Here is a 24,528-nt window from a genome sequence, read left to right as displayed (position 1 = left end):
TCCTTGGAGCGATCCCTGTCAGCGACAGGGAAAAATCCTGGGATAATGTGGCCAGGCTGCTCCACATGGATTCATCCTGATAATTAGGATCAAGCACAGCAAAGGAGTGTTTGAGCAGCACATCATGAAATCATCCAAATCTGGGGATCACCCAGAGAGAATCTCCCCAAGGAGCTGTTGGAATTCACATTATCCAAGGAATTCAAGCCCAGCCTGGCTCAGGAATATTGAGGAATCCACACTGTGCCGGCTGGAAGGGAGAACAAAGTTATTTGTGTGTCCTGCTTGTGCAATATTTATGAATTTGAAGGGCTGAGTGGCCAGGATTAATCATCCTGAGCCTGAGAGCTGCAGTTTGGGCCCAGCTCATGATTCATGCCCTGACGTGACGCTGGAGTAAAGACAGGGCTGAGCCGGGGCACAAAATAGATTTGAGCAAGATCATTCCAGCCAGGAAGGGCAGCAAGGGATAATTATTCCTGAGGGATAATTATGCTGCTTCTGTCTGTAAACAGAGGCTGGAACTGCTCAGCTGCTCTGGATTTTTGGGAGGAATGTTGGGGAACACCGAGGAGCTGCTGCTGGAAGGGACCCAGAGGTGAGAGAAGAGCCTGGGAGGGAGATTTGCTGATCCAGGAAAATGATTGGAAAAGCAGCTGAAGCCAAGAAAACTTGGGATAAATTCCTTTACCCTTTCATCCCCATGGAAGAGGGTCCATCAAGGCCCTGGTGTGGAAGGGAAATGGAGCAGCCTGTCAGGAATTCCTGGCTGGATTTCACGGGTCCCTTCCCATCATTCCAGCTCCTGTGTCCCCCCAGGCAAGGTCCCAGTTCCAAAGGGGAAATTCCACGTCTCCTGGGGCACAAATCACTCCTAACTGCACATGAGGACACTATATCCACCACGGATTTTCTGGAATCACAGAATCCTTTAAATTGGAAAAGCCCTCCAAGATCACCAAGTCCAACCATCAGCCAGCACCACGGTCACCTCCAACCCATGGCCCCAAGGGCCACATCCACACATTTTTTGCACATTTCCAGGGAAGGGAACCCCTCTGGACAGCCTTTTCCATCCCTTCTGAGGAGGAATTTTCCCTAAGATCCAATTTAAACCACTTCCGAGGCTGTTTCCTCTAGCCCTGAAGTGACGGTGAGGCCTGGGACAAAGGCTCCAATCCTGAGGGTTGGGATGATCCTTATTTTTGGACAAAAATCCTGCTCGGACAGGGAAATAATTCCAAGATCAGTGCTTGGAACACAGCACTGAAGCCCTAAACCACCACCTTGCTCTGCAGCCGGAGGAAAGAAGAACATTTAAAACCCAGAACATGCAGAGCCAGCGGGAAATTAGGGAAATGAATTCCAGCGCTTTTGCAGGAGCCCTGCTGAGGAGCATCCCTGGATGAGGAGAGCCACGGGGTGAGGAGTCCATCCACAGCCCTCTGGAGAAGAACAAAGGGACTCTGCCACACAGGGAGTTGCCAGCTCCCAGAAATCCTACTGGAATCCATCCATGGAGGGTGGATTTATCCCAGAGCAATCAGATTCCCCAAGGGATTGTGAGAAGGACAGGAAGGGGCTCCCAAAGATGGAATCAACAAGAAAAGCTCTGCACATTAGGCACAAAACCAGAACTATAAAAGACAGAGATTTGTAACAAAATACAGCGTTTTTCTGTCCCTTCTGCTCCCTGCTCCTTCCCGAGATAAATCCCAAGGATAACAGCTCACCAAACCCATCCATTTGCTGCAGTAACCAAAGGCCTCTGCCATCAACGACCGCTCTGGATGGTGCTTAAGGTTTACAAGTATCTTAATTAGCCACTAATTACCTCCCAAACCCCGCATCCTCGTTAGGCAACGCCTGCGATTCCAATAAACATTTGGAGCTGGAATCGAGGTCTCTTTTATGCCTCAACAAAGCAGGAACAGGATGACCAGAGGAGTCCTGTGGCACCACCGGATCAAGGCCGCAGGTCCTGGAACAGCAGCCTGGAGCTTTAATTAATTCATTATTTGATGGAGAGCTGATTAGCTTGACAGGGAAGCCCTTTGCATGTTGCAGAGCCTCACACGGAGCAGCTCTCCAGGAATTTCTCTGCCTGGATGTAGCAGAATTTCTGGAAAGCCAGATTTATCCCTGGAAGTGTTGGAGCAACCTGGGATAGCGGAAGGTGGCCCTTCCAACTCAAAGATCCCTTCCAACCCAAACAGCTCCATGATTCCATGATTCCATAATTCTGTGATTCTGTGATTTCATAATTTCATGATTCCATAATTTTCTGATTCCATGATTCCATGAGATCTGGAGGCCTCCAGGCCGCCCTGTGCTCATCCAAAATCCATGTCCTGCTCCAGGATGTTCCCATCCTGAGGTGGTACAAGCTCAGCACATCCCCAGGCTCATCCAAGAGTAGGAACTTGTCTGATGTTTTTCCATGTGGGACATCTGGCTGTGCCCACACGGGGTGGGAATGAGCCACAGGAAGGAGTCCCATAGGAATAGAGGGATCAGCACTTCCTCCAGACCTTCCTGTGGCAATTAAGGGCAGCAAAACAAGAAAATAAAGGAAAATACCCCAAAATAACAAATCTCTTCCCTGCTCAATGATGTCTCCAGGGAAAAGGTGGAAAGGGAATGAGCCAGAAGGGATAAATGCTGATTTTTGGGAATAAAAACAGTGTCCTGAATAGAGCAAACCATCCCAATCCCAAAGCTGATTCTTCCTGCTTAAATCCAATATTTGAAGCAGAGAAAAAATCCCTTGCACAGGCTGACACCCTCCAATCCGCCTCTTTTTTTTTTGCTTACCACAAACCCACTTTATTGAGGTTTCCGTTGCTTTTTTAACATCTTGTTGCTTTTTTAGCATCTTCTGCCTCCAGGTTTCCATGGCATGATCCCACATATCCCGAAAAACCCAGCCTGGCTCTCAGTAACATTTGCCCAGGGTGGGTTTTGTGGATGACAGGGCTTTTCTAGGGCAGATATTCCACGTTTGAGTCTCGATTCCCACTCTTCACTGACCTATTTTATTGAGATATGGGGGGAGCAGTGAGGGGATTACTTCAGGTCCATTTATGTAAGATACTCAGGACATAAATCCCTGGTTTTTCCTGCTGAAAATGTCAAGGGAAAAAAAAATATTCCTGCTAAACAAGGGCAATTCCAGAGCAACACGTCCCTTCCCAGCCTCCTGGAGAATTCATGGATTTCCTCCTTCCTTAGGATTTGACAGCCCCACTTCAGGGGGAGCTGCAGAAACATCAGGAAGAGGAAATTCCCCCCCACCCCAGACATCCAGAGGGATGTTAATAAAACCCTGCAAGTCGTGGCATTTGGGAAATGTGTTTGTGCCTGGGCCTTCTGTTCCTAATTAGCAGAGCAGTAATGAATCTTGATGAATCAGTAATGACCTTCAAAGCACTGCAACTATTTCAGCTTCCACTTGGCTGGGTAATGAAGTCATTCCAAGAGCAGAATTCCTCTTAGGATGCTGCAAAAGGCTGAGCTCAAATTCCATGATTTTTTCCCCCTTTCCTGATTTTCTGGAGCGTCCCAGGACAGGAAGTTTAAGGAGTGACAGAATTCATCATTTCTTGCAGGGATTGTGGCGGGCTGATAGGAATGGCCAACTAATAGTTGTCTCCAGGAAATCCCATCAGTTTTCCCAAGGATTCCCAAGGAATTCCAGGGAATTCAGTAGTTATTGGATGCATGAGTGCACACCCAGCACTGTTTGTTCCACCTGGGCAGGCAGGTGACAAAGTCTGCATGGAACTCCTGGTGACAAATTCCTGCATGGAATGCTCATCCATCATTCCAAAGTTGGCTCTTCTCCTCTAAGAATCCTCCCAGTTTTTTTTCTGATAGTAAAATCATGGAATCATGGAATGGTTTGGGATGGAAGAGACCCTAAATCCCCCCCCAGTGCCACCCCTGCCATGGCAGGGACACCTCCCCCTGTCCCAGGGTGCCCCAGTGTCCAGCCTGGCCTTGGGCAGTGCCAGGGATCCAGGGGCAGCCACAGCTGCTCTGGCAATCCCAGCCCAGCCAGGAATTCCCAGTTCCCAATCTCCCACCCATCCCTGCCCTCTGGCACTGGGAGCCATTCCCTGGCTCCTGTCCCTCCATCCCTTGTCCCCAGTCCCTCTCCAGCTCTCCTGGAGCCCCTGCAGGCCCTGCCAGGGGCTCTGAGCTCTCCCTGGAGCCTTCTCCTCTCCAGGGGAGCATTCCCAGCTCTCCCAGCCTGGATCCAGAGCAGCTCCAGCCCTGGAGAAGCTCCATGACCAAAAATGATCCAACAGGGAACTTCCTCAGGTTTCTGTTGTTTGATCAAAGCAACTCAGCCCCTGATCACATTTGAGGAACAGTGACCAAAGCAATGAGGCCCCACCAAGAATTTCTGTCCCCACCCCATTTGTGACTCCAGCTCCCCCTAATTTAGACCCTCTAATTTCTCTAATTAGGGGGATTCTCCACGCTCTAATCAGGGGGAGAAGAAAGCCCAGACCTTTGCACAGGAGGGTTTTTGGCAGGGTTTCCCCTTTCCAGCCCAGCCATTTGTTGTCACAACCTCACAGGTATTTAATTATCTCTGTGCTGTCTGTTCCACTGGCAAATGTAGCTGGAATTAGCAACAGGCAGAAAAAATAAATCCCTGTTTTTGGGGAAGGGTGACACAGCAGGCCCTGGCAGCCTGGGCACGTGGGATTTGTCTCCGTGAGCAATCCACCTCAAAAGGATTGGGGAGAAAATAAAAACCGGATGAAAATAAAACCAAGAATTTCTCTGTTTCTCTGATTCCCTGATCAAGGGTCAGGGAATCCCAGAGTGGTTTGGGATTAACACTGATCTCATTGCAACCCCTGCCATGGCAGGGACACCTCCCACTGTCCCAGGGTGCCCCAGTGTCCAGCCTGGCCTTGGGCACTGCCAGGGATCCAGGGGCAGCCACAGCTGCTCTGGCAATTCCAGCTCAGCCTCTTCCCACCCTCCCAGCCAGGAATTCCTAATTCCCTACATCCCACCTAAATTTCCCCTCTTCCCGTTTTAACCCACTCCCTGTTTCCTGCCACCAGCTCCTGATGAACATTCCTTTTCCAGCTCCCCGCAGCCCCTGGAACGTGCTGGGAGCCCTCCCCACCACGGGATGCCTTCATCCCCACAAACCCGGCCCGGGAGCTCCTCCTCCTCACCCGTGCTGCTGGAGATGTTGACGTCGATGCTGATGTCCGAGATGCCGCCTCCCTTGAGGGACGCCACGCAGGTGTAGGTCCCGAAATCCGTGAACTTGAGGTCGATGATGTCCAGGTTGGTGGTGCCAGGGGACACGTCGGGGTCGGTCTGGGTGATCACCATCCTCTCCGAGCTGCGCAGGGGCCGCCCGTTCTTGAACCAGCTGAAGGTGAGCTCCTCCGGGGGGATGGCTTCCACCTGGCACGAGATCTTCACCTCCCGCCCGATCTGGATGTTGTCGTCCTTGTGGTACGGGTCGGGGGTGATCCAAAAGCGTCCTTTTTTTAAGGCTGGAACACACACACACACACAAAAAAAAAAAAAAAAAAAAAAAAAAAAAAGAGAAATTTTATATAATGGAGTGGAAATTTGGCTTCGCTGGTGTTGCTGTAGGACACGAAATAAAACGACGCGGACACACGACTCTCCAAGGTAAAAAAGAGGGCGAATTTAATTCTCACCCCAACATTTATAGAATTCCAAAAGTGACAGTGGATTGGAGGGTGACAGTGCCACCTCTCCAAGGACACTGGACAGACCAACAGCCCATCAAATTTCTCCTCCTCCTTAAAAGAATGCAAAACAATGAGTTAGTTACATAAAGCGTGTAAAAAAGTTCATTACAAGAATGTAAACATCAGAAGGCTTAAAAAAACTTAGAAAAAAATGGGGAGACACACTGGAGGGCTAAATATGATTTTTAAAGGGGCAGCAGCCACAGGATTTGATTTTACTCCCAGGAATCTGCACAGCACCAACTTGGAATCACGAGGATGAACCAGTTGGAAACTGGCACGGAATGAAACTCCAAGGCACAAACAGAGCTTTATTTTGTGTGAAAATAAATGAGATATCTGGCAGAAATTGATTATATTTTTTTTATTTATGAAATATATAATATTTTATTTATGAAATATATAATATTTATTGAATATTTTAATGTATGAAATAGAATTTTATTATTTTTAGGATGAAAGACTGGCATGGGTTCCCTAGAGAGCCAATGGATGCTCCATCCCTGGAAAAACTCAAGGCCGGGGTTTTTTTTTTTGGAGCAGCCTGGGATAGTGGGAGGTGTCCTTGCTCCTGGGATGGAATAGGATGAACTTGAGGGTTTCTTCCCACCCCTATAATTCTGGGATTTTTTGGTGGAACTCCTAACCCTAACCCTTGGACCTCCCAAAGCACATGTTAAACACACGGATAATTTTTCCTAGGAACTGAAATCCTGATTAAATTCCATCATGGATAAGGCAGCTGTGAAGTGCTGTCACCTCCACAATGAAAACTAGAAAGTCCCAGCACCTAAATCAGGCTGAGCTGCTGCCAACCAAAATAATTCCTGAGATTTCAGGGGTTGTTTTCCATCTCTGGAGGGATTTCCAGGCTTTTCCTCATCCCTGTCCTGTCAGAGCACCAGAAAAAGGGAAATATCACCCTAAAATCACTGGCACAACCGGTGGGGTCACCTCCAATCCATCCGGAATCTCTCCTGCATCCAAGACTATCCAAGCCTCCACTGCAAATCCAATTAATTCTCCACCTCCCACCAGAGATAAGGGAATCTCAGGGTTCCAGACGGGAATTTTTTGAGGGATAACCCCCAGAACAGGGACACAGCAGCTCTGGAAAACCTCATTTCCCACCATCTTCCACATAAAGGAGCCGTTTATCCTGGCATTCCATCCTTAATCTCTGGGAATGAAATATTCCTGCATCTCACTCACCTCAATTTTCTGTAAATGAAAAACCTAAAACTCTCCAAAACTCCACCCCCATTGACATCAACTGAGGCTTGGGATGATCCTGATTTTTTTTTTTTTTTTGGGGGGGGGAGAATACTTCGGGATCAGGCATTTAACCTTTCAAGGACAGAGATTTTTTGATGAACTGAATAGAAAATGCTCCTGACACAATCCCCAAATCCCTTTTTTTTTTCCCTATAGAGATGTGCCAAAGGATGTTTATGGGTTTATCCAAGTGTTTTTTTTCCATCTGGATGGACCCAAACCAAAAATATTAGTTAGAAATTGTATAAATCCCCAGGCTGGGTAGAAGTACTGAAGATGAATATTGATGTCCACCATTGATGGTGATTTCTACTGAGGAGTTTCCCAATTCCCTGGGTTCCTCTCCCCATTCCCTCTGTCCTGGATCCATTTCACAGAATCCCACAAGGGTTTGGGTTGGGGGAGACCTCAAATCCCACCCAGTGCCACCCCTGCCATGGCAGGGACACCTCCCACTGTCCCAGGGTGTCCCAGTGTCCAGCCTGGCCCTGGGCACTGCCAGGGATCCAGGGGCAGCCCCAGCTGCTCTGGCAATTCCAGCCCAGCCAGGAATTCCCAATTCCCAATCTCCCACCCATCCCTGCCCTCTGGCACTGGGAGCCATTCCCTGGCTCCTGTCCCTCCATCCCTTGTCCCCAGTCCCTCCCCAGCTCTCCTGGAGCCCCTTCAGGCCCTGCCAGGGGTTCTAGAGATTCCATACTTTGGACATACTAGAAAATCTGTCTGCTCCATCCACGAGTGGTGAAAATGTGAGTTCAGATTCAGTTTTGCTTATTCCAACTCAATTTTGCTAATTCCAACGCAATTTTGCAAATTCCAACGCAATTTTGAAAATTCCTACGCAATTTTGCAAATTCCAACTCAGCTTTGCTAATTCCAACCCAGTTTTGCTTATTCCAACTCAGTTTTGCTAATTCTGACCCAATTTTGCAAATTCCAACTCAATTTTGCTAATTCCTATGCAATTTTGCAAATTCCAACTCAGCTTTGCTAATTCCAACCCAGTTTTGCTTATTCCAACTCAGTTTTGCTAATTCCAACCCAATTTTGCAAATTCCAACTCAATTTTGCTAATTCCAACTCAATGTTTCTAATTCCAACTCAGTTCTGCTAATTCTGACTCAGTTTCGGTAATTCAGTGGCTCCTTAAACAAGGATTTACAAATTCCATTCTGAAAGAGCATTCCCACCACCTGGAAAATAATTAACACTTCCAGAGCTCGGAAAAGAATTAGTATTTATTTACTTATTTATTTATTTATTAGTTTGTCTTTTCAAAGTGGGGGGAAAAGGCCTAAATTTGAGCTATTTACCCTCAGTCCCACAGGGTAGGAGAGGCTTCTTCCATTGAGGAAGGCAACATTTTTTTAAGGAGAGAATGAAAAATTTGGTATTTTTTTCTAGGAAAAGCATCATTTTGGATGCTGCTCCTCAGTTCCAACCACATCTTAAAAGCATCCAACTGGTTGATTTTATTTATTCATTAATTATTTTATTTATTCACATTATTCATTTACTTATATTTATCTGAGGGAGTTCCATGGCTTTAATCAAGAATGGAATTTTTTTGCACTCCTCTTTGCCGAGCCGCTCTCCTTCCCTTGGGGAATTCTCAGCCAATTCCCAGGAATCAGCACTACCAAGTTGGAATCACGAGGACGAACCAGTTGGAAACTGCCACAGAATTAAACTCTGAGGCACGAGCTGAGCTTTTTTTTGTGTGTGTGTGTGTGGAAATAACAGCACAAACAATGCTTACACACACAAAAACCCCTCAATATTTTATGCAGATCCTTTTCAGGCAGGGGAAAATCCAAAAAAGAACTCGATGGGCACGACCAGTGCGACGTTTCAGCCCAAATTAGTTGCTCATAACCTCAATAAACTATTTTTATTTCTGAGTTTTCAGCAGTTTCTCCTGCCTAGAACTGAACAAAGTCTAGCAGGGAAGTCAGGGCAACTTTCCTTTGTGGAAAAGCACAAATTCCAAGGTAAGAAAAGGGGGCAGAACCTCAAAGTTTGGGTCAAAGCTGTTTCTTGGAAGCAGAAGGGGGTTGGAAGTGGATGGTCTTTAAGGTTCTTCCAACCCAAACCATTCCATGACTCTGGATGAGGTTTCCAAAATCCCTTCAGAGCTTCCTGATTAACACCACGTTGGGAACACCTGAGCTGAGCCTGATACAAACCCACCAGATAAAGGAAAAAGGGGTTTTTGTATCGTTTCCTCCATCCAGCAATCTCATAGAACAGTGGCTTGGGTTTTCCTCAGCTGTAGATTCCGGCACCTCCGTTTCCAGGAGGAAATTTCCAGGAGGGCATTCCAAAATGCCAAGAAAATTGAGCCATGCCATGGGTTTTGTCTTTGTGGTACCAGTTATGCGCTGAGAAGTTTTCATGGGGTGCGACACAGAAATTAAAGGGAAAATAAAGGTTAAGGGGTTTTTACACAGGCAGAGACAAGGGGGAATGGTAATAAACTTAAAGAGATTTAATGGGATATTGGGAATTGGGAATTCCTGGCTGGAAGGGTGGGATGGAATTCCCAGAGCAGCTGTGGCTGCTCCTGGATCCCTGGAAGTGTCCCAGGCCAGGTTGGACACTGGGGCTTGGAGCACCTGGGACAGTGGGAGGTGTCCCCGCCATGGCAGGGGTGGATGGAATCATCTCTAAAGTCACTTCCCACCCAGACCATTCCAGGATTCTCAGATAAACCAGCAAAATGTGGGAGATGCTGCTGCAGACCCCTCCCAGCGGATTTTTGGGAACGTCATCAGCCCACGGAGCTGCAAAGGAGCAGCAAATGTGCAAATAAATCTGAAACTGTTCTCTGAGACTCAGCAAAGTGCCAGCCTCACTCCAAAGAGGCCCCAAAGAACGAGGATGTGATCAAACAACCCGAGATGAAACAACTTTTGTCCTCAAACTCCTCACAAACAGTCCCTGCCCTCCCTCATTAATTATATTTTCAAAGTAATAAAATGCAGTTCAGGATCTCAAGCAAGGCCTATTTGCATTCATCAGGTTCGGTTGGTTTTTTCCTACCACCTCCCTGATCAACCTCAAATTTTCCTTTAATGCCTCGGAATGTTCCTGCCTCACCAATTTCCAATGGCTCAAACACCACCACTAAACACATCAAGTTCTGCACGATTTTCTGCACCATTTTTAGGCTTTGACAAGAGAGTTACAGACCCCTGTCTGCTTCCCAAGTGGATGCAGGACACAGGGAATGTTTGGATTTGTGGTTGCTGATGGTTCAATCTGTGTTTAATGTGTGACATGGAGCAGCAAACTCCAAATTTCCGGTTTTAACCTTCTTTGAGCAGCCAGAGGTCCCTTGAAGCACCTCCTGTGCCCTCCCCCGAGGAGGTTTGGAGTCATTTTGGTTGCTTCCCTTCACTTTTTGTCAGCAGTTTTGATTTGACCCGTTCACAGTGAACAAGAAGAGGACTTCACCCGAGCAGATGGGGAGCCCTGCATGGTCTTGGAGCAGATGTTGGAATTTTGGGGAGCTCAGAACCCAGCCTGGCCCTTTTCCTCAGCACCCAGAGTGGGAAATTTCCCATATTCCAATAATTTCATGCCCAGCCCCACCTCACTTCCAGGATCATCCAAAATCACTGGGAATTCTGTGATCTCCTGGATCTCACTGTGGGCTGGCTCGGAGAAGCCAGGAAACCTTTCCTGGTGTCCAGGTGTTCCTGATCCCTTCCTGTTTCCTTCTCAAATGTGGGAAAAAGAGTTTGTGATGCTGGGAAAGATTCTTCAATTATTTTTTAAGGACAATGAACTACAGAGACACAGCAGGGAAATGGCCAAAGATCCCAGAATTCCAGGATGGGTTGGGTTGGAAATGAATTTAGGGATTGTCCGGTCCCAACCCCATGATCGGGGACACCTTCCACTATCCCAGGTTGTTCCAAGCCCCATCCAACCTGGCCAAACCATCCTGGAATGAAGTGATAATGGAAGGAACAACAAAATCTGCTCCAGTACCCCACATGGGAAGAGCTCTGCAGTCCATATTCATTTTTTATCTGGAATTCCAGCCTAGATGGATCCATGTGCTGTCCAAAACCCTCATTCCTGCTGACTGAAACCCCACAGAAATTCTTCCCTGCTGTCTTGGCAGTGACCTGTCCACTGCTATCAAATCAAGAGAAGGAAAATCCAAGTTTTCATCCCAAGCTCCGAAGAGACACCAAATTTTGTTTATTTTGGCTGTGGGCAATAAAGTTGGGTCTGCTTTTAACACTCTCCAGGATTCCCTTAAATTCCCTTATCCAAACACTTTAAAACTGTCAAAAATATCTTTTTCACTGGTGATTATCTCAGTGCGGTCATTAAACTTCATTCTTTACACAAAAATACATTTTGGCATTGTTCTGTGGATAAAAAATGGGGAAAACTCAGATTTGTGGTTGCCAAAAATTCACATTTGCTGTCATGGACCAGGAAAATACTGGAGAGGAAAATAATGGAGAGGAAATGACAGATTTCTGGTTTAATTGCAAAACTTAATTATGAATAGAAGAGCAAAACCACACCCCAAATAAGAGAGTTTGGGGACATCAGCTCAGCATAATCAAAGTGTAGCACAGAATTCCAGACTGATTTGGGTTGGGAGAGACCTTAAATCCCACCCAGTGCCACCCCTGCCATGGCAGGGACACCTCCCACTGTCCCAGGGTGTCCCAGTGTCCAGCCTGGCCTTGGGCACTGCCAGGGATCCAGGGGCAGCCACAGCTGCTCTGGCAATCCCAGCCCAGCCAGGAATTCCCAATTCCCAATCTCCCACCCATCCCTGCCCTCTGGCAGTGGGAGCCATTCCCTGGCTCCTGTCCCTCCATCCCTTGTCCCCAGTCCCTCTCCAGCTCTCCTGGAGCCCCTTCAGGCCCTGCCAGGGGCTCTGAGCTCTCCCTGGAGCCTTCTCCTCTCCAGGGGAACATTCCCAGCTCTTGGAGCAGCTCCAGCCCTTGGAGCAGCTCCATGGCCTCCTCCAACACATCCACACCTTCCTTGTCCTGAGAAGCCCAAACCTGGATGCAATTCCGGTCATAAGGACCAGTCTGGGTTGGAAGGAAATAAAAAGTAATTCAACAAACATTTGAAAAAGAGAGTAATGAATTAAATAGTCTGATTTTTTAGGGACGACACTCCAACTTGGACCACTCATAAAATTCAAATTCCTTAAACTGGGCATTTAGAATCATGGAATTGTTCAGGTTGGAGAAGTCCTCTGAGGTCACCGAGTCCAACCACCAACCAGCACCACCTCTGTGGTCACCACTAAACCTTGTCCTCATCCACACATTCTGGGCACAATTCCAGGGATTGTGACTCCATCCCACCCCGAGCAGCCTCTTCCAACACTTCCCAATCCATGAGGAAAAGACTCTGAGGTAACTGAGAAAATGCTGCTTCCCCAGAGTTCCCTTCGCATCCAAGGCAGTTTTGAAGCAAATTCCTGCTAAAAAAAAGCTCCACATTCCCAGCATTTCAGCACCAGCTCGTTCTGCTCCTGTCAACACGGTTTGAGCTGGGAGGTTTTAAGATCCTAAACTTCCAGCAGCTCACCGAACAATTAAGATGTCAAACGTCTTCTCCTAAAGCATCTCCAAACTTTTTAATATCAAGTAATTATTTGGCACTTCCAAGGCCAGATGCATTCCCACTTCCAATTTAAATGCAAATCCCACGGAGAGACTTCAGGTTTTGTCTCTACTTTTAGAAACTGCTGCTAATTTTGCAAAGAAAAGGTTTTTTTATTCCTGTTTTTCCGTGTGCTCGGCTTAATTAGCTCCCGGCTCCTTGGGAGCTGCTCTTTTGAAGGAGGGGGAGGTTTGGGTTCCTTTGAATGATGAAAATTTCAGTTTACAACTTGCTCCAAATCTGATCCGTTAAAGAGATGAAGGGGAGATCAAAGAGGGAGAAACTCAGCGTGGTTCCTCTTTTAGCGGCTTTTAGAAGGAAAGATTCGACGGAAATCGGCGGCACCGGGAGGAAAGACGTTGGGGGTTGGGAATAGATGACCTCTAAGATCTCTTCCAGCACAAACCACTCTGTAATTCCAAGAAATATCCAGGTGGGATTGAGCTCAGGAGGTTCCTTCTCCGATCTCCAGCTCACACCATGGGTTTTCCAAGGACTGAAGACCTCCGGGGATGGAAATTTCACAACCTCCCACCCTCAGCTCCCAGGAAAAGCCAGGAGCTGTGCCAGTGGTGTCACTGGGTTTGGAGGCAGAAATTGCTGTGTCCTTCCATTTTTCCTGATGGAAAGATGTTACCTCCCTGATTTAAAGGGGATGTAGAAGATGGATCATGGATGAGATCCCAACACATTCAAGCGAGGGTGAAATTCCAAAAACTGCAGGAATTTGACCAAGAAGACACAGGGACAACTTAGCAGCTGGAATTTTGTCACTTTTAAAACCCCAAGCAGAGGAAAAGGGGGGAAAAAGCCAAAATATTTCCTAAGCTCCAAAATTCCAGCTTGCCAAGGCACACATGCATGGCTGGAGCAGTGGATTGGGGCTGCCCCATCCCACAAGAAAATGGGAATTCAGGAGTCTTGTCACAAGCCAGACAAGGATTGGGATATAAATGAAACCCTCCAGAGAAGCTGCCACAACCCCCAGTGGGCTCTGCACTTGCCAAAGGAATTTTAAATCCTTGGAATGCTGCAGCTGGATGTTTTCCAGGCCCTTTAAAAAGTTTAATTCTTGTGCCAAAGCTGTCCTTAAAAAAAAAAAAAAAATAAAAACAACAAAAAAAACCCAAACAAACAAACAAACAAACAAAAAAAAAAACAAAACAAAAAAAAAACTTGCTGAGTTTTCCTGCCCCAAAGTGTTCCATTGGAATTTATTGGAATTTTTCCCTCTTTGTACATGATACTCAGCCCTTCTCCCAATCCCCATTCCCAAGGTTTCCACACTGGATTATCCCCATTCCTGCTTTTGGGATGGCTCAGAAGCTTTGTAGGAGCTCAGCATTTCCCTAGAGCCTGGATTTCTTCCAATATGGGATGCATTTCCCACCAACACCTTTTCTCCCACTCTTAAATACCTCAAATCTACATCAAGATCCTATAAAAAATTCCCGAAATTATTTATCAGACTGGACAGAAATCTAAAAATCCCAGTCCCAGTTGCTTGATGCAGCAGGAAAAGTGTCTTAAAACACATTTCAAGGACAGCAAAGCAGCTTTGGAACAGAAGAAACCACTTTGAGCTCATCCTTCTCTTCTTGGTTTCCTCCTCCTCCAAGAGGAGAAAAAACTTGGAAAGATTCAACTTTTTCTCTGCCAAAAAGAAAATGTTGGTAAAAGTCCCCAGATCTTGTTGTGTGTTATCAGCCAGGATCTAAAACAATATTTAAAGTACAGCACAAACCCTGCCAAAACAATTATCAGCTTTAGTAATTAATAACTTCTGCCAATCAAGAGTCAGAATAACCTTTATCCTTGTCTCCAGTGGAATCCCAGAATAACTGAGGCTGGAAAAGAGCTCCAAGATCAGAGTCCCAGCTGTGCCCAATGCCCACCCTGTCCCCAGCCCAGAGCTCTCAGTGCCACCTCCAGGAATTCCTTGGGCACCTCCAGGGATGGGCACTGCAAACCAGAGGACAGATATCCATGGAATCATGGAATCATGAAGGCTGGAAAAGACCTCAAAGCCCATCCAACCATTCCCCAGCCCTGCCAAGGCCACCACTGCCCCATGTCCCCAGGTGCCACATCCACATGGATGTGAAATCCCTCCAGGCCTGGGGACTCCACCCTGTACCTGTGCCAGGGCTGGGGAACCCTTTGAGGGGAGAAATTTCCCCAAATATCCAATCTGAACCTCACAGAATCCCTGAGGCTGGAAAAGAGCTCCAAGATCAGAGTCCCAGCTGTGCCCAATGCCCACCCTGTCCCCAGCCCAGAGCTCTCAGTGCCACCTCCAGGGGACACCTGCAGGGATGGGCACTGCAACCCTCCCTGGGCAGTTCCTGAGCCCCCTTTCCATGGGGAAATTCCTGCTGTGCCCACCCTGAGCTGCCCTGGCCCAGCCTGAGGCCATTCCCTCTGCTCCTGTCCCTGTTCCCTGGAGCAGAGCCCGACCCCCCCGGCTGTGCCCTCCTGGCAGGAGCTGTGCAGAGCCACAAGGGCCCCTGAGCCTCCTTTGCTCCAGGCTGAGCCCCTGCCCAGCTCCCTCAGGGATTCTGCAGCCCCTGCCCAGCTCCCTCAGGGATTCTGCAGCCCCTGCCCGGCTCCCTCAGGGATTCTCCAGCCCCTGCCCGGCTCCCTCAGCGATTCTCCAGCTCCTGCCCAGCTCCATTCCCTGCCCTGGACACTCTCCAGCCCCTCCAGATCCTTCCATAGCTGAGGGATCCAGAACTGAACACAGCCCTCAAGGTGCTGCAGCAGTTCCAGCACAGGGGACAATCAGGACATTCCCTTCCCTGCTCCTGCTCCCACACAATTCCTGATATAATCCAGGTGCCTTTGGCCCCTTTCCCACCTGGCCACACCTGTGATTTTGTCCATTCAGTGTCCCCAGCACCCCCAGGACAAAACTGGGGAAAAAATGTGTCCATCCGAAGACAAGGAGAGGGATCAGATGAATCCCATCTCCTGAAATCCCTTCTGATAAATCCTTCCAGACACGTGGTGCCCAACAGGCTCCTCGTGATGTCCTCCAGAGCAGCAAACTCCCTTCAAAATCAAATTCCTGCTCACAAAAATTCCAGGATGTCCTAATGAAAGGGCAGAAGGATCAATAAACTATCTCCGTTTTTATTGGAGAGCCTTTTATGAACTCATCCATGACCCTCCAGCCTGGGAAGAGCTCACAGGCCTGAGCCTGTGGCAGATAATAAAAATAAATGGATTTATTCAACTCCAAAGCTCCGCTTTTCCCCACATTCACTCCCAGAGCTGTAAACTTTTAAGGAGCACACTGGGAATTTATGGCTGTAGGAACACCCTGGATAAGGAGATCAGGTTTGCTTGGTTAAAACCTTTTGAAATCCCATCACAGAGGACTTCTCTCCACGGAGGAGATGCCTGAGGATATTTGCTAAGGCCTTTGGAATTCTCCAGCCAGGAAAAAAGATGGAAAATCAGAATTATTAAGGCTGGAAAAGCCCTTGGAGATCATCGAGCCAAGGCGTTATCCCAGCGCTGCCAGGGCCACCATGGACCCACATCCCAAAATTTATTCCATTCTCCCACTTGCTGGGAGCTTTTCCCAGGATACAGAGAAGAATAAAAAAGATGGAAAAAACCCTCCTTCTCCAATATAATGGAAGATCCAACATTTTAGGATTTTAGAATTCCCAATCAACCTCAGATGATTCCATGCAGTGACCACACATTCCAGACACACATCCCAAAATTTATTCCATTCTGCTTCCTGGGAGCTTTCCCCAGGATACAGAGAGGAAAAGAAGGATAGGAAAAAGCTCCTTGTGCCAGTTTCATGGAAAATCCAACTTTTTTTTATTTTAGAATCCCCAACCAACCCCAGACGATTCCATGCAGTAACCACACGTGCCAGACTCCCATCCCTAAATTTATTCCGTTCTCCCACTTGCCGGGAGCTTTTCCCAGAATACAAAGAATAAAAAGGATTAAAAAAAAAAAAAAGCCACTTCTGCCAATTCCATGGAAAAATGAACATTTTAGGATTTTAGCATTCCCAACTAGCCCCAGATGATTCCACACGTGCCAGACCCACATCCCAAAATTCATTCAATTCTGTTTCCTGGGAGCCCTTCCCAGGATACAGAGAGGAAAGAATGAAAAAGAAAAAAAGATCCTTGCGCCAGTTTCATGGAAAATCCAACACTTTAGGATATTAGAATTCCCAACCAATCCCAGAAGATTCCAGGCAGTGACCACAAGTCCAGATGTGCCATGGCTCGTCCTCCTGCCAGGAGTGACCTGCTGGGTGACAACTGTCACTGCTGCCACCAAACCCCAATTCCACCTCTGGGGTAAAATTCCAGAGCCTTCCCCAGGCTCTGGTGCTCAGCAGCTCATGGGGGCCCTGCTCACATTTCAGTTGATGCAATCTGGGGCCGTTCCAGAGGTGCTGATGTCCAACCAGCCCCAATTTTATCCTTTACTCCTCTAAACCCCAAGGGAAATTCCTAAAAAAAGCTTTGGGATAAAGAACAGGAAAGCAGAAGGAAGGCAGGTGTAGAGAACAAAATCCCAGGATTTTTATTTAATTAAAAAAGCAACAAAAGTTCATTCAATTCCCAATCTGAGCTTCCTCCTTCTGTTTTTATTCTTTAATTATTTTTTTAGCAGCCACGCCTGCAGTTCACACGCAGTTTTTGAAGGGATAATCCAGAGGTATTTCCATCAATCCTGGCCTTAAAAAGGGATTTCCCTGGAGAGCTTTTTGTCCAGGAAGAGCTTTTGTGCTGCTGTGGAGCCCGGTCATTATTTTCTATTTCAACTGACAGGGAATCGCACCCCTCGGAAAAATTAACTCCAAGGATGAGGCTTCCACTTCCCAGAAGGTGAAAGTCACACGGGCAGAGTCCAATGGAATTAAAAATGTGCTGCTGTTACAATGGCAAAGAAGGAGGGATCTGTAAGAAGATGGGAATGGGTTCCCTCAGGAGGGAATGAATGGAACAGGATGTCCAGGAGTGGAATGGAACCCCCATTCCTGCAGGGATTTAAAGGTCTGTGGATGTGGCCCTTGGGGACACAGGGCAGTGGTGGCCTTGGCAGTGCTGGGGGAGGATTTGACTCGATGGTTTTGGAGGATTTATCCAACCTCAGCCATTCTGTGGTTCCATGATTTCTACACAGCCTGACACCCTTCCCAACCCTGTCAGGGTTCTTGACTTTAAGCCCTGGAAAACATTGCTGTGGCTCTCCCTGTGTCCCAGTCTGATGGGCAGGTGTCCCTCAAGGATGTTATCCAGCATTTTCCTCTCTTACTGTATGGAGGAGCCACCTTGGAACCAGAGAATCCTGGAATGGTTGGGGTGGAAGGGACCTTAAATCCCATCCCATTCCCATCCTTTCCATGGGCAGGACACTTCCCACTGTCCCAGGCTGCTCCACACCCCATTGTCCAACCCGTCTGTTGGACATTTCCAGAGATCCAGGGGTACCTGAATCCCAAGTTCTCTGGGAATTCCATCCCAGCCCCTCCCCACCCTCCCAGCCAGGAATTTCTTTCCAATATTCCATTTAATCCACCCTCTTCCATTCTAAAGCCATTTCCCCTTGTCCTGTTCACTCCAGCCAGGAATTCCCAATCTCCCACCCATCCCTGCCCTCTGGCACTGGGAGCCATTCCCTGGCTCCTGTCCCTCCAGCCCTTGTCCCCAGTCCCTCTCCAGCTCTCCTGGAGCCCCTTCAGGCCCTGCCAGGGGCTCTGAGCTCTGCCTGGAGCCTTCTCCTCTCCAGGGGAGCATTCCCAGCTCTCCCAGCCTGGCTCCAGAGCAGCTCCATCCCTGGGAGCAGCTCCGTGGCCTCCTCTGGATCACATCCACACCCTCCTTGTCCCAAGTCCCTCTCCACCTTTGGAGTCAGCAGCCACAAATTAGGAAAACATCCATAAAAATTCATGGAGATGCTTCATTCATGGAATGAAGCACACACAGCAAAGGCACGCTCATATTAAGATACTGAAATTTAGAGAAATTTCAAGGGAAAAAAATTTCCTCAGAGCCCTGCTGGTGCTTTGAGGGAAGATTTATTTCTGGGTCAGACTGGGGGATAATTGTTGAATTCTGGGATTCGGGGCGCACCTGGCACAAGATGGGAACTCCATTTACCAAATGCTTTTCCTGCCTGGCACGGAAGTTTCTATTTCCAGCAAATTCTCTTCTCTCCTCAGCTGCTGTGTGAAAATCCTGACCCACAACAGCAAAATGAGCTGAAGTGAGAGAGAAATGAGCCAAAATGCTGTGAAATAAGCACACAAAGTCAACCCAAACTCTGCCTTTCTCTCACATTTCACTCCTCAACTCAGCGTCACTTGCAGCAAAGATAAACCCAAGACTGAAATGGAGATTTTTTTCCTTCTAAAGGAGAAGTTTTCCCATTTAACAGAAATAATAAGGGGGAAATAATAAAACTGGGGCTAGGAAGGAGCTGAGCTTCATTTATTTAATGGTTTCTTCTCATTGTGGTCCCATCTCAGCATTAATGGGGCCACAGAAAAGAGAGGGAAAAGGAAAAAAAACCACCTGCAGTGTTTTAATGAGACTTTGTTCAACATCTAGCAGCTCCCAGGCATCGTCTTCTATAAATAAAAACAGGAGGGGATATTATTATTATTATTATAATTATTATTTTTATTATGATGCCATGACTCATGGAATTTGTGTCTGCAGGGATTTAGGGATGCGGCTTTTCCTCTGGGCTGGCTGGCACTGTCTGCTGGGTCAATTAAAACATTGAGGTTTCTTTTCACACCAAGATCTTCCTCTCCTTTTCCTTATTCCAAGCTGTTTTCCACCCCAATTCCCCTTCCCCACTTCACCCCCATGTAAATCCCAGCAAATTAATGTTCCTGAGCTGAGGAATGGCAACAAAACGTCAGAGCCAAATGTCAGAAATTCAAATTCAAGCACAACATTCCAAATAAATCCAGGCCCATCTCCTGATCCAATCCAGGCTGATCCAATGCTCCCTCCCTGATCCCAATTCCTCATCCTGCTGGAGAGCAGGAGATGCTGGGCAATAACAAGCGAGCAGTGGTTGTGGCTCCCATGAAATATTCCCACATTGGCTCTTTATCCATCAGTTTTTCCTGAGTCTGATTAATCCCGGGTTATTCTTTCAAATTCCTATGGCTTGGAGTTTATGTGGAAAATGAGGTTCAGATGAAGTGTTTGGTTCAGGGAGGTGAATCCTCTCTGATGATGCCAATCCAGCTCTGTATCCAAACCAACTGCCTGTGTCCCAGGGGTTTTCCAGAAGGGAATAAAAGAGCAGGGAATGATTCCCTCCAGCTGGCAGCAGTTGCTGTGCAAGCCCTCCTCTTTCATTTTCACCTCAGACAGACACTTTTCCTGATATTTCCTGGAATTAAAGCACAGGGACCAAACTAAAGCTCCCCACCAGGGATGACATTCCCAGACTTAATTCCAGGAACAGCTTCAGATAAGGAGGAAGGAAGAGATGAAGGAGGCAATGAGAACTCCAGGAGCTTGGGATGCATCCAAGACCTTTGGTGATAATTTCATGGAATATCCTGAGCTGGAAGGATCCCACAAGGATCATGGAGTCCAGCTCCCAGACCCCCCAGCATTCCCACCTTGGGATCCCTGGAATTGCTGTCCAAAGGCTCCTGGAGCTCTGGCAACCGTGCCCATTCCCTGGGGAGCCTGGGCAGTGCCAGCACCCTCCGGAATACTGGAACCTTTCCCTGAGATCCAACCTGAGCCTGCCCTGTCCCAGCTCCAGCCATTCCCTGGCTCTTGTCCCTGTCCCAGGGACCATCAATCAGAGCTGCTCCTCAAGAGGATGTTGAAGACCACAATGAAGTCTCCCCTCAGTCCCCTCCAGGCTGAACAAACCAATTTCTCTCCCCTTTGCATGGAAGAGCTGCTGCATCACCCCAACACAAAAAGGCACCAAACCACCTCAGGGCTTTGATCCCAGCACAAGAACTCTGGCAGGCTTGGAAACCAACACTAATTCATCCCATAACTGATTAGAAATGACCAGAAATCCCAGAATGAGAGAATCATCAAGGCTGAAAGAGACCTTCAAGATTTAGTCCAACCGGGGCCATTTGGAAACAGAGGAAACCCCCCACTACTGAACATTGAATGTTGAACATTGAATGTTGAACATTGAACATTAGACATTTAATGTTGAGCATTGAACATTGAATTTTGAACATTAAACCTTGAATGTTGAACATTGAACACTGAGCGTTGAACGTTGGATATCTGATGTTGAGCATTGAATGTTGAATGTTAAACTTTGAATGGTGAACAATGAATGTTGAATTTTGGATGTTGAACGTTGAACATTAAACTTTGAATGTTGAACATTAAACTTTGAATGTTGAATGTTGAACATTGAACATTGAATGTTGAACAAGGAACATTGAATGTTGAATGTTGAACATTGAACCTTGAATGTTGAACATTGAACCTTGAATGTTGAACAATGAATGCTGAATTTTGAATGTTGAACATTGAACATAGAACCTTGAATGTTGAACATTGAACATTTAACATTGAACGTTGAATGTTGAACAATGAACATTGAATGCTGAATGTTGAATGTTGAACAGTGAACATTGAACCTTGAACCTTGCTGTCCCACTGGATTAGGACTGGAATAACCTTCCAGGAGAAAGGTCCATGGTTTTCCAGCTGAACTCACCTCTTACGATGATGTTGGTGGACTTCTTGGCAGGATTGCCGACATTGTTGTTGGCGATGCAGCTGTAGGTGCCGGAATCCTCGGAGGTGATGGCGGGAATGGTCAGGGTGCCCCCGTTCAGCACAGTCTTGTTGGGCAGGACCCCCACAGACCTCACCCACGTCAGGCTGGGCGCTGGCTCCCCCCCGGTGGTCACACACACCAAGGTGATGGCTTCTCCAGGGTTCACCACGATGGGGTCGTCCACGAGGAGCTTGATGGAAGGGGATGCTGCAGAACAACCGGGATCACAGAATCAGGGAATGATTTGGCTGGGAAGGGACCTCAAAGCCCACCCAGTGCCACCCCTGCCATGGCGGGGACACCTCCCACTGTCCCAGGCTGCTCCAAGCTCCAGTGTCCAACCTGGCCTGGGGCACTGCCAGGGACCCAGGGGCAGCCACATCCCCTGGGCATGCAGAGGCAGGTAAGGATGGATGGATGGATGGATGGATGGATGGATGGATGGATGGATGGATGGATGGATGGATGGATGGACAGACAGCTCTGCAGCCACATTTGGGATGGAACATGCCTGTGTGTGGGAGAGATGCCAGCACACTGGCTTGGAAACCTTGGAAAAAGGAATTAGTCAAGAACTTGTTTGGCATGGGAAGCCTGCTCTCCTCAAGTCAGATCCTGCCACTCATCCATCCCTCTCCATCCACTTTTTCCCCAGTGAACTCCTGGGAACCTGGTTGCCAACTGGGATGGATCCCTGTTGGAATGCAGAGAGGCATCTCCCTTGGGACATCATCTCTTTGTACATGGAGAGACGGAACCATCCCAGACAGAGGTGGTTTTCCCTCTCTGGGATGTGCAACCTTCACACCTAATTCTCATAATTCCCATAAAATTTCAGGTGTAGTGGGAGCAGTCAGCACAGGTGGATGGAGAGATGCTGCTGACCTTGGAAAGATTAATTCTGTTTTCTTGTCTCTCCTTTCCCATGAAATATTTCCATGTGATATAAGAGGAGCAAATGCTACAACACTAAGGGAGAGGGCAGCAATTAATTGGAGAATATAGATAAAAATAAAAATAAAAATAAAAATAAAAATAAAAATAAAAATAAAAATAAAAATAAAAATAAAAATAAAAATATGAGTATAGAATCACACTCTGAACTGTGACATCCTGTGTCCCCTGTGGAGAGGGATCCACCCTTGCTGGATCCAGGCTTTGCTCCAAGGCATCCTTTAAGCTGCATGAATGATGCACCAATGTATAAATATCCATTGCTAGGCCAGGGAAAGCAGCAACTCCAAAAAAACCCCCAGGAATGAAGGTGAAGGATTGACATTCTGGGCCAAGAATGCCAGCAAAAGTGGTAATAAAAAGGGAAAGGCAATAAAAATGTTACATTCCAAAATCACATCGCCATCCTTGTTATTACAGGGAGATATTCCCGGGTGTTCCACTTTAGATGGGAATCTTATTTCAATATTAAAGGAATACAAACCAAGCACTGGAGGCAAATACAAGAATCAGCCATAAAATCAGCGTTTGCTTCATTTGGGCTTCACCCAGGAGGAATTTGCTTTGTCTGCATTTGGAAGCAGGAACAAAAGAAAAATGGGAAGACCTTCCTTTGTAGCTGTCCTGGCACCGGGAGAAGTGGGAGCATCATATTCATGGAATATCCCGAGTAGGGGCGTCCCGCAAGGATTTTGGATCCAGCTCCTGGCCCTGCCCAGACCCCCCAGCAATCCCACCCTGGGCATCCCTGGCAGTGCTGTCCAAAGGCTCCTGGATCTCTGGCAGCCTTGGGAATGTGCCCATTCCCTGGGGAGCCTGGGCAGAGCCAGCACCCTCTGGAATAGTGGAACTTTTCCCTGCTGTCCATCCTATCCCCCCTGCACACAGCTTCAGACACTCCCTCAGTCCAGTCCTGGGTCACTAGAAGGAAACTCCTTAGGAGAGCAGAGATTCACAATCCAAGCCCTCTCTTCCAGTTCATCCCATTTTTGGACTTCTCAAATCCATACCAGCATGAATTCCTGGTTCAGGTAATTTAAAACCAAAGCAATTGGGCTCATGGCTAAAAATCCAGACCCCGAACCAGTCGGCTCTGACAGCTGTGCCAGGGTCTCTCTGCTCACAACCTCTAAGCTCTTCTTCCATCAGCTGATGCCTCCAGCAGCTGATAGATCCCTGGTTTGGAATTCTAGCTGGGAAACTCGGAATTGTGCCACGTTTTCTGCTTAAGGAGGTTTATTTTTGGAAGAAGGTGTCAAAAACAGGGATCCAGGTACAACCAGAACCTGTGGGGTCATCACCAACACCCAGCTGGCACCTATTTCCCTCTCCCTTCCTCCCTCCTGGGTTCCATCATTTTTCCTGAACAATTCCAGAAAGGAGCTGCTCTTTGCTCCCACTTCCCATCAAATCTCGAGACAGGGAACAAGGGAACCATGGATAATCCTTCAAAACTCGAAGCAAAAGATAAAAGCACCGACGTCAGCCCAAGCTGGTGGGGCCATTTCCATAATCCTGCAGATGAAAGGGAGCCCTTTGCCATCCTTCAGGAACAAAGTGGGATGGGATAAAAAGTCTGGGACACATCCCTTTCATCCCGACACTCCAGACAGAAAGTACATGGAAATGAGGGTTTGGATACAGCAGTTTCCCTTTATTTACACCATGAGTTTCACTTCCAGCTCCAATCCCAAAAAAGCAAACAGAAATCCCTGGATTTCTGCAGCCATGGACACAGCAAGCTGGATTTAATCTGAAAAATATTAAGAAATTTAGGAAGGTTGTTGAGGTTTTCAGCAAATGGGACTCAGTGGAGCAGATAAAGGGTCAAACCCCTCTTGTGCAGGGAATATTCTCAATATTCCCAATATTCATGAATGGGCCTTTACATTGATAGTTCTCTGCTAAAGGAGAAAATAATGGGGAGTTATAGCCAGGGAATCATAAAATCCTGGAGTGGTTTGGGTTGGAAGGACCTTAAATCCCACCCATCCCACCCCTGCCATGGCAGGGACACCTCCCACTGTCCCAGGCTGCTCCAAGCCCCAGTGTCCAGCCTGGCCTTGGGCACTGCCAGGGATCCAGGGGCAGCCACGGGAACATGGGAAAGGTTCAT

At 47.5% G+C, this 24,528-nt stretch overlaps 1 protein-coding gene across 2 annotated transcripts in view; it reads right to left on the bottom strand.

Annotated features, from left to right (window-relative positions):
• MDGA2 (MAM domain containing glycosylphosphatidylinositol anchor 2) overlaps positions 1–24,528 on the bottom strand; it is a 213,676-nt gene that overhangs the window by 73,349 nt on the left and 115,799 nt on the right. For both annotated transcript variants that reach the window (XM_066552387.1, XM_066552388.1), the window contains 2 exons: positions 21,396–21,665; positions 5,202–5,531 (listed from right to left, as the gene is read on the bottom strand). In XM_066552387.1, coding sequence (XP_066408484.1) covers positions 5,202–5,531; positions 21,396–21,665 — 600 coding nt within the window. The remainder of the gene's footprint in view (positions 1–5,201; positions 5,532–21,395; positions 21,666–24,528) is intronic.

This window comes from Molothrus aeneus, chromosome 6 (genome assembly GCF_037042795.1).
Source record: "Molothrus aeneus isolate 106 chromosome 6, BPBGC_Maene_1.0, whole genome shotgun sequence".
In the NCBI taxonomy this organism is placed as follows: Eukaryota; Metazoa; Chordata; class Aves; order Passeriformes; family Icteridae; genus Molothrus; species Molothrus aeneus.
Note: the sequence above shows the minus strand (reverse complement) of the source record. Positions and strands in the feature narration are given on the sequence as shown.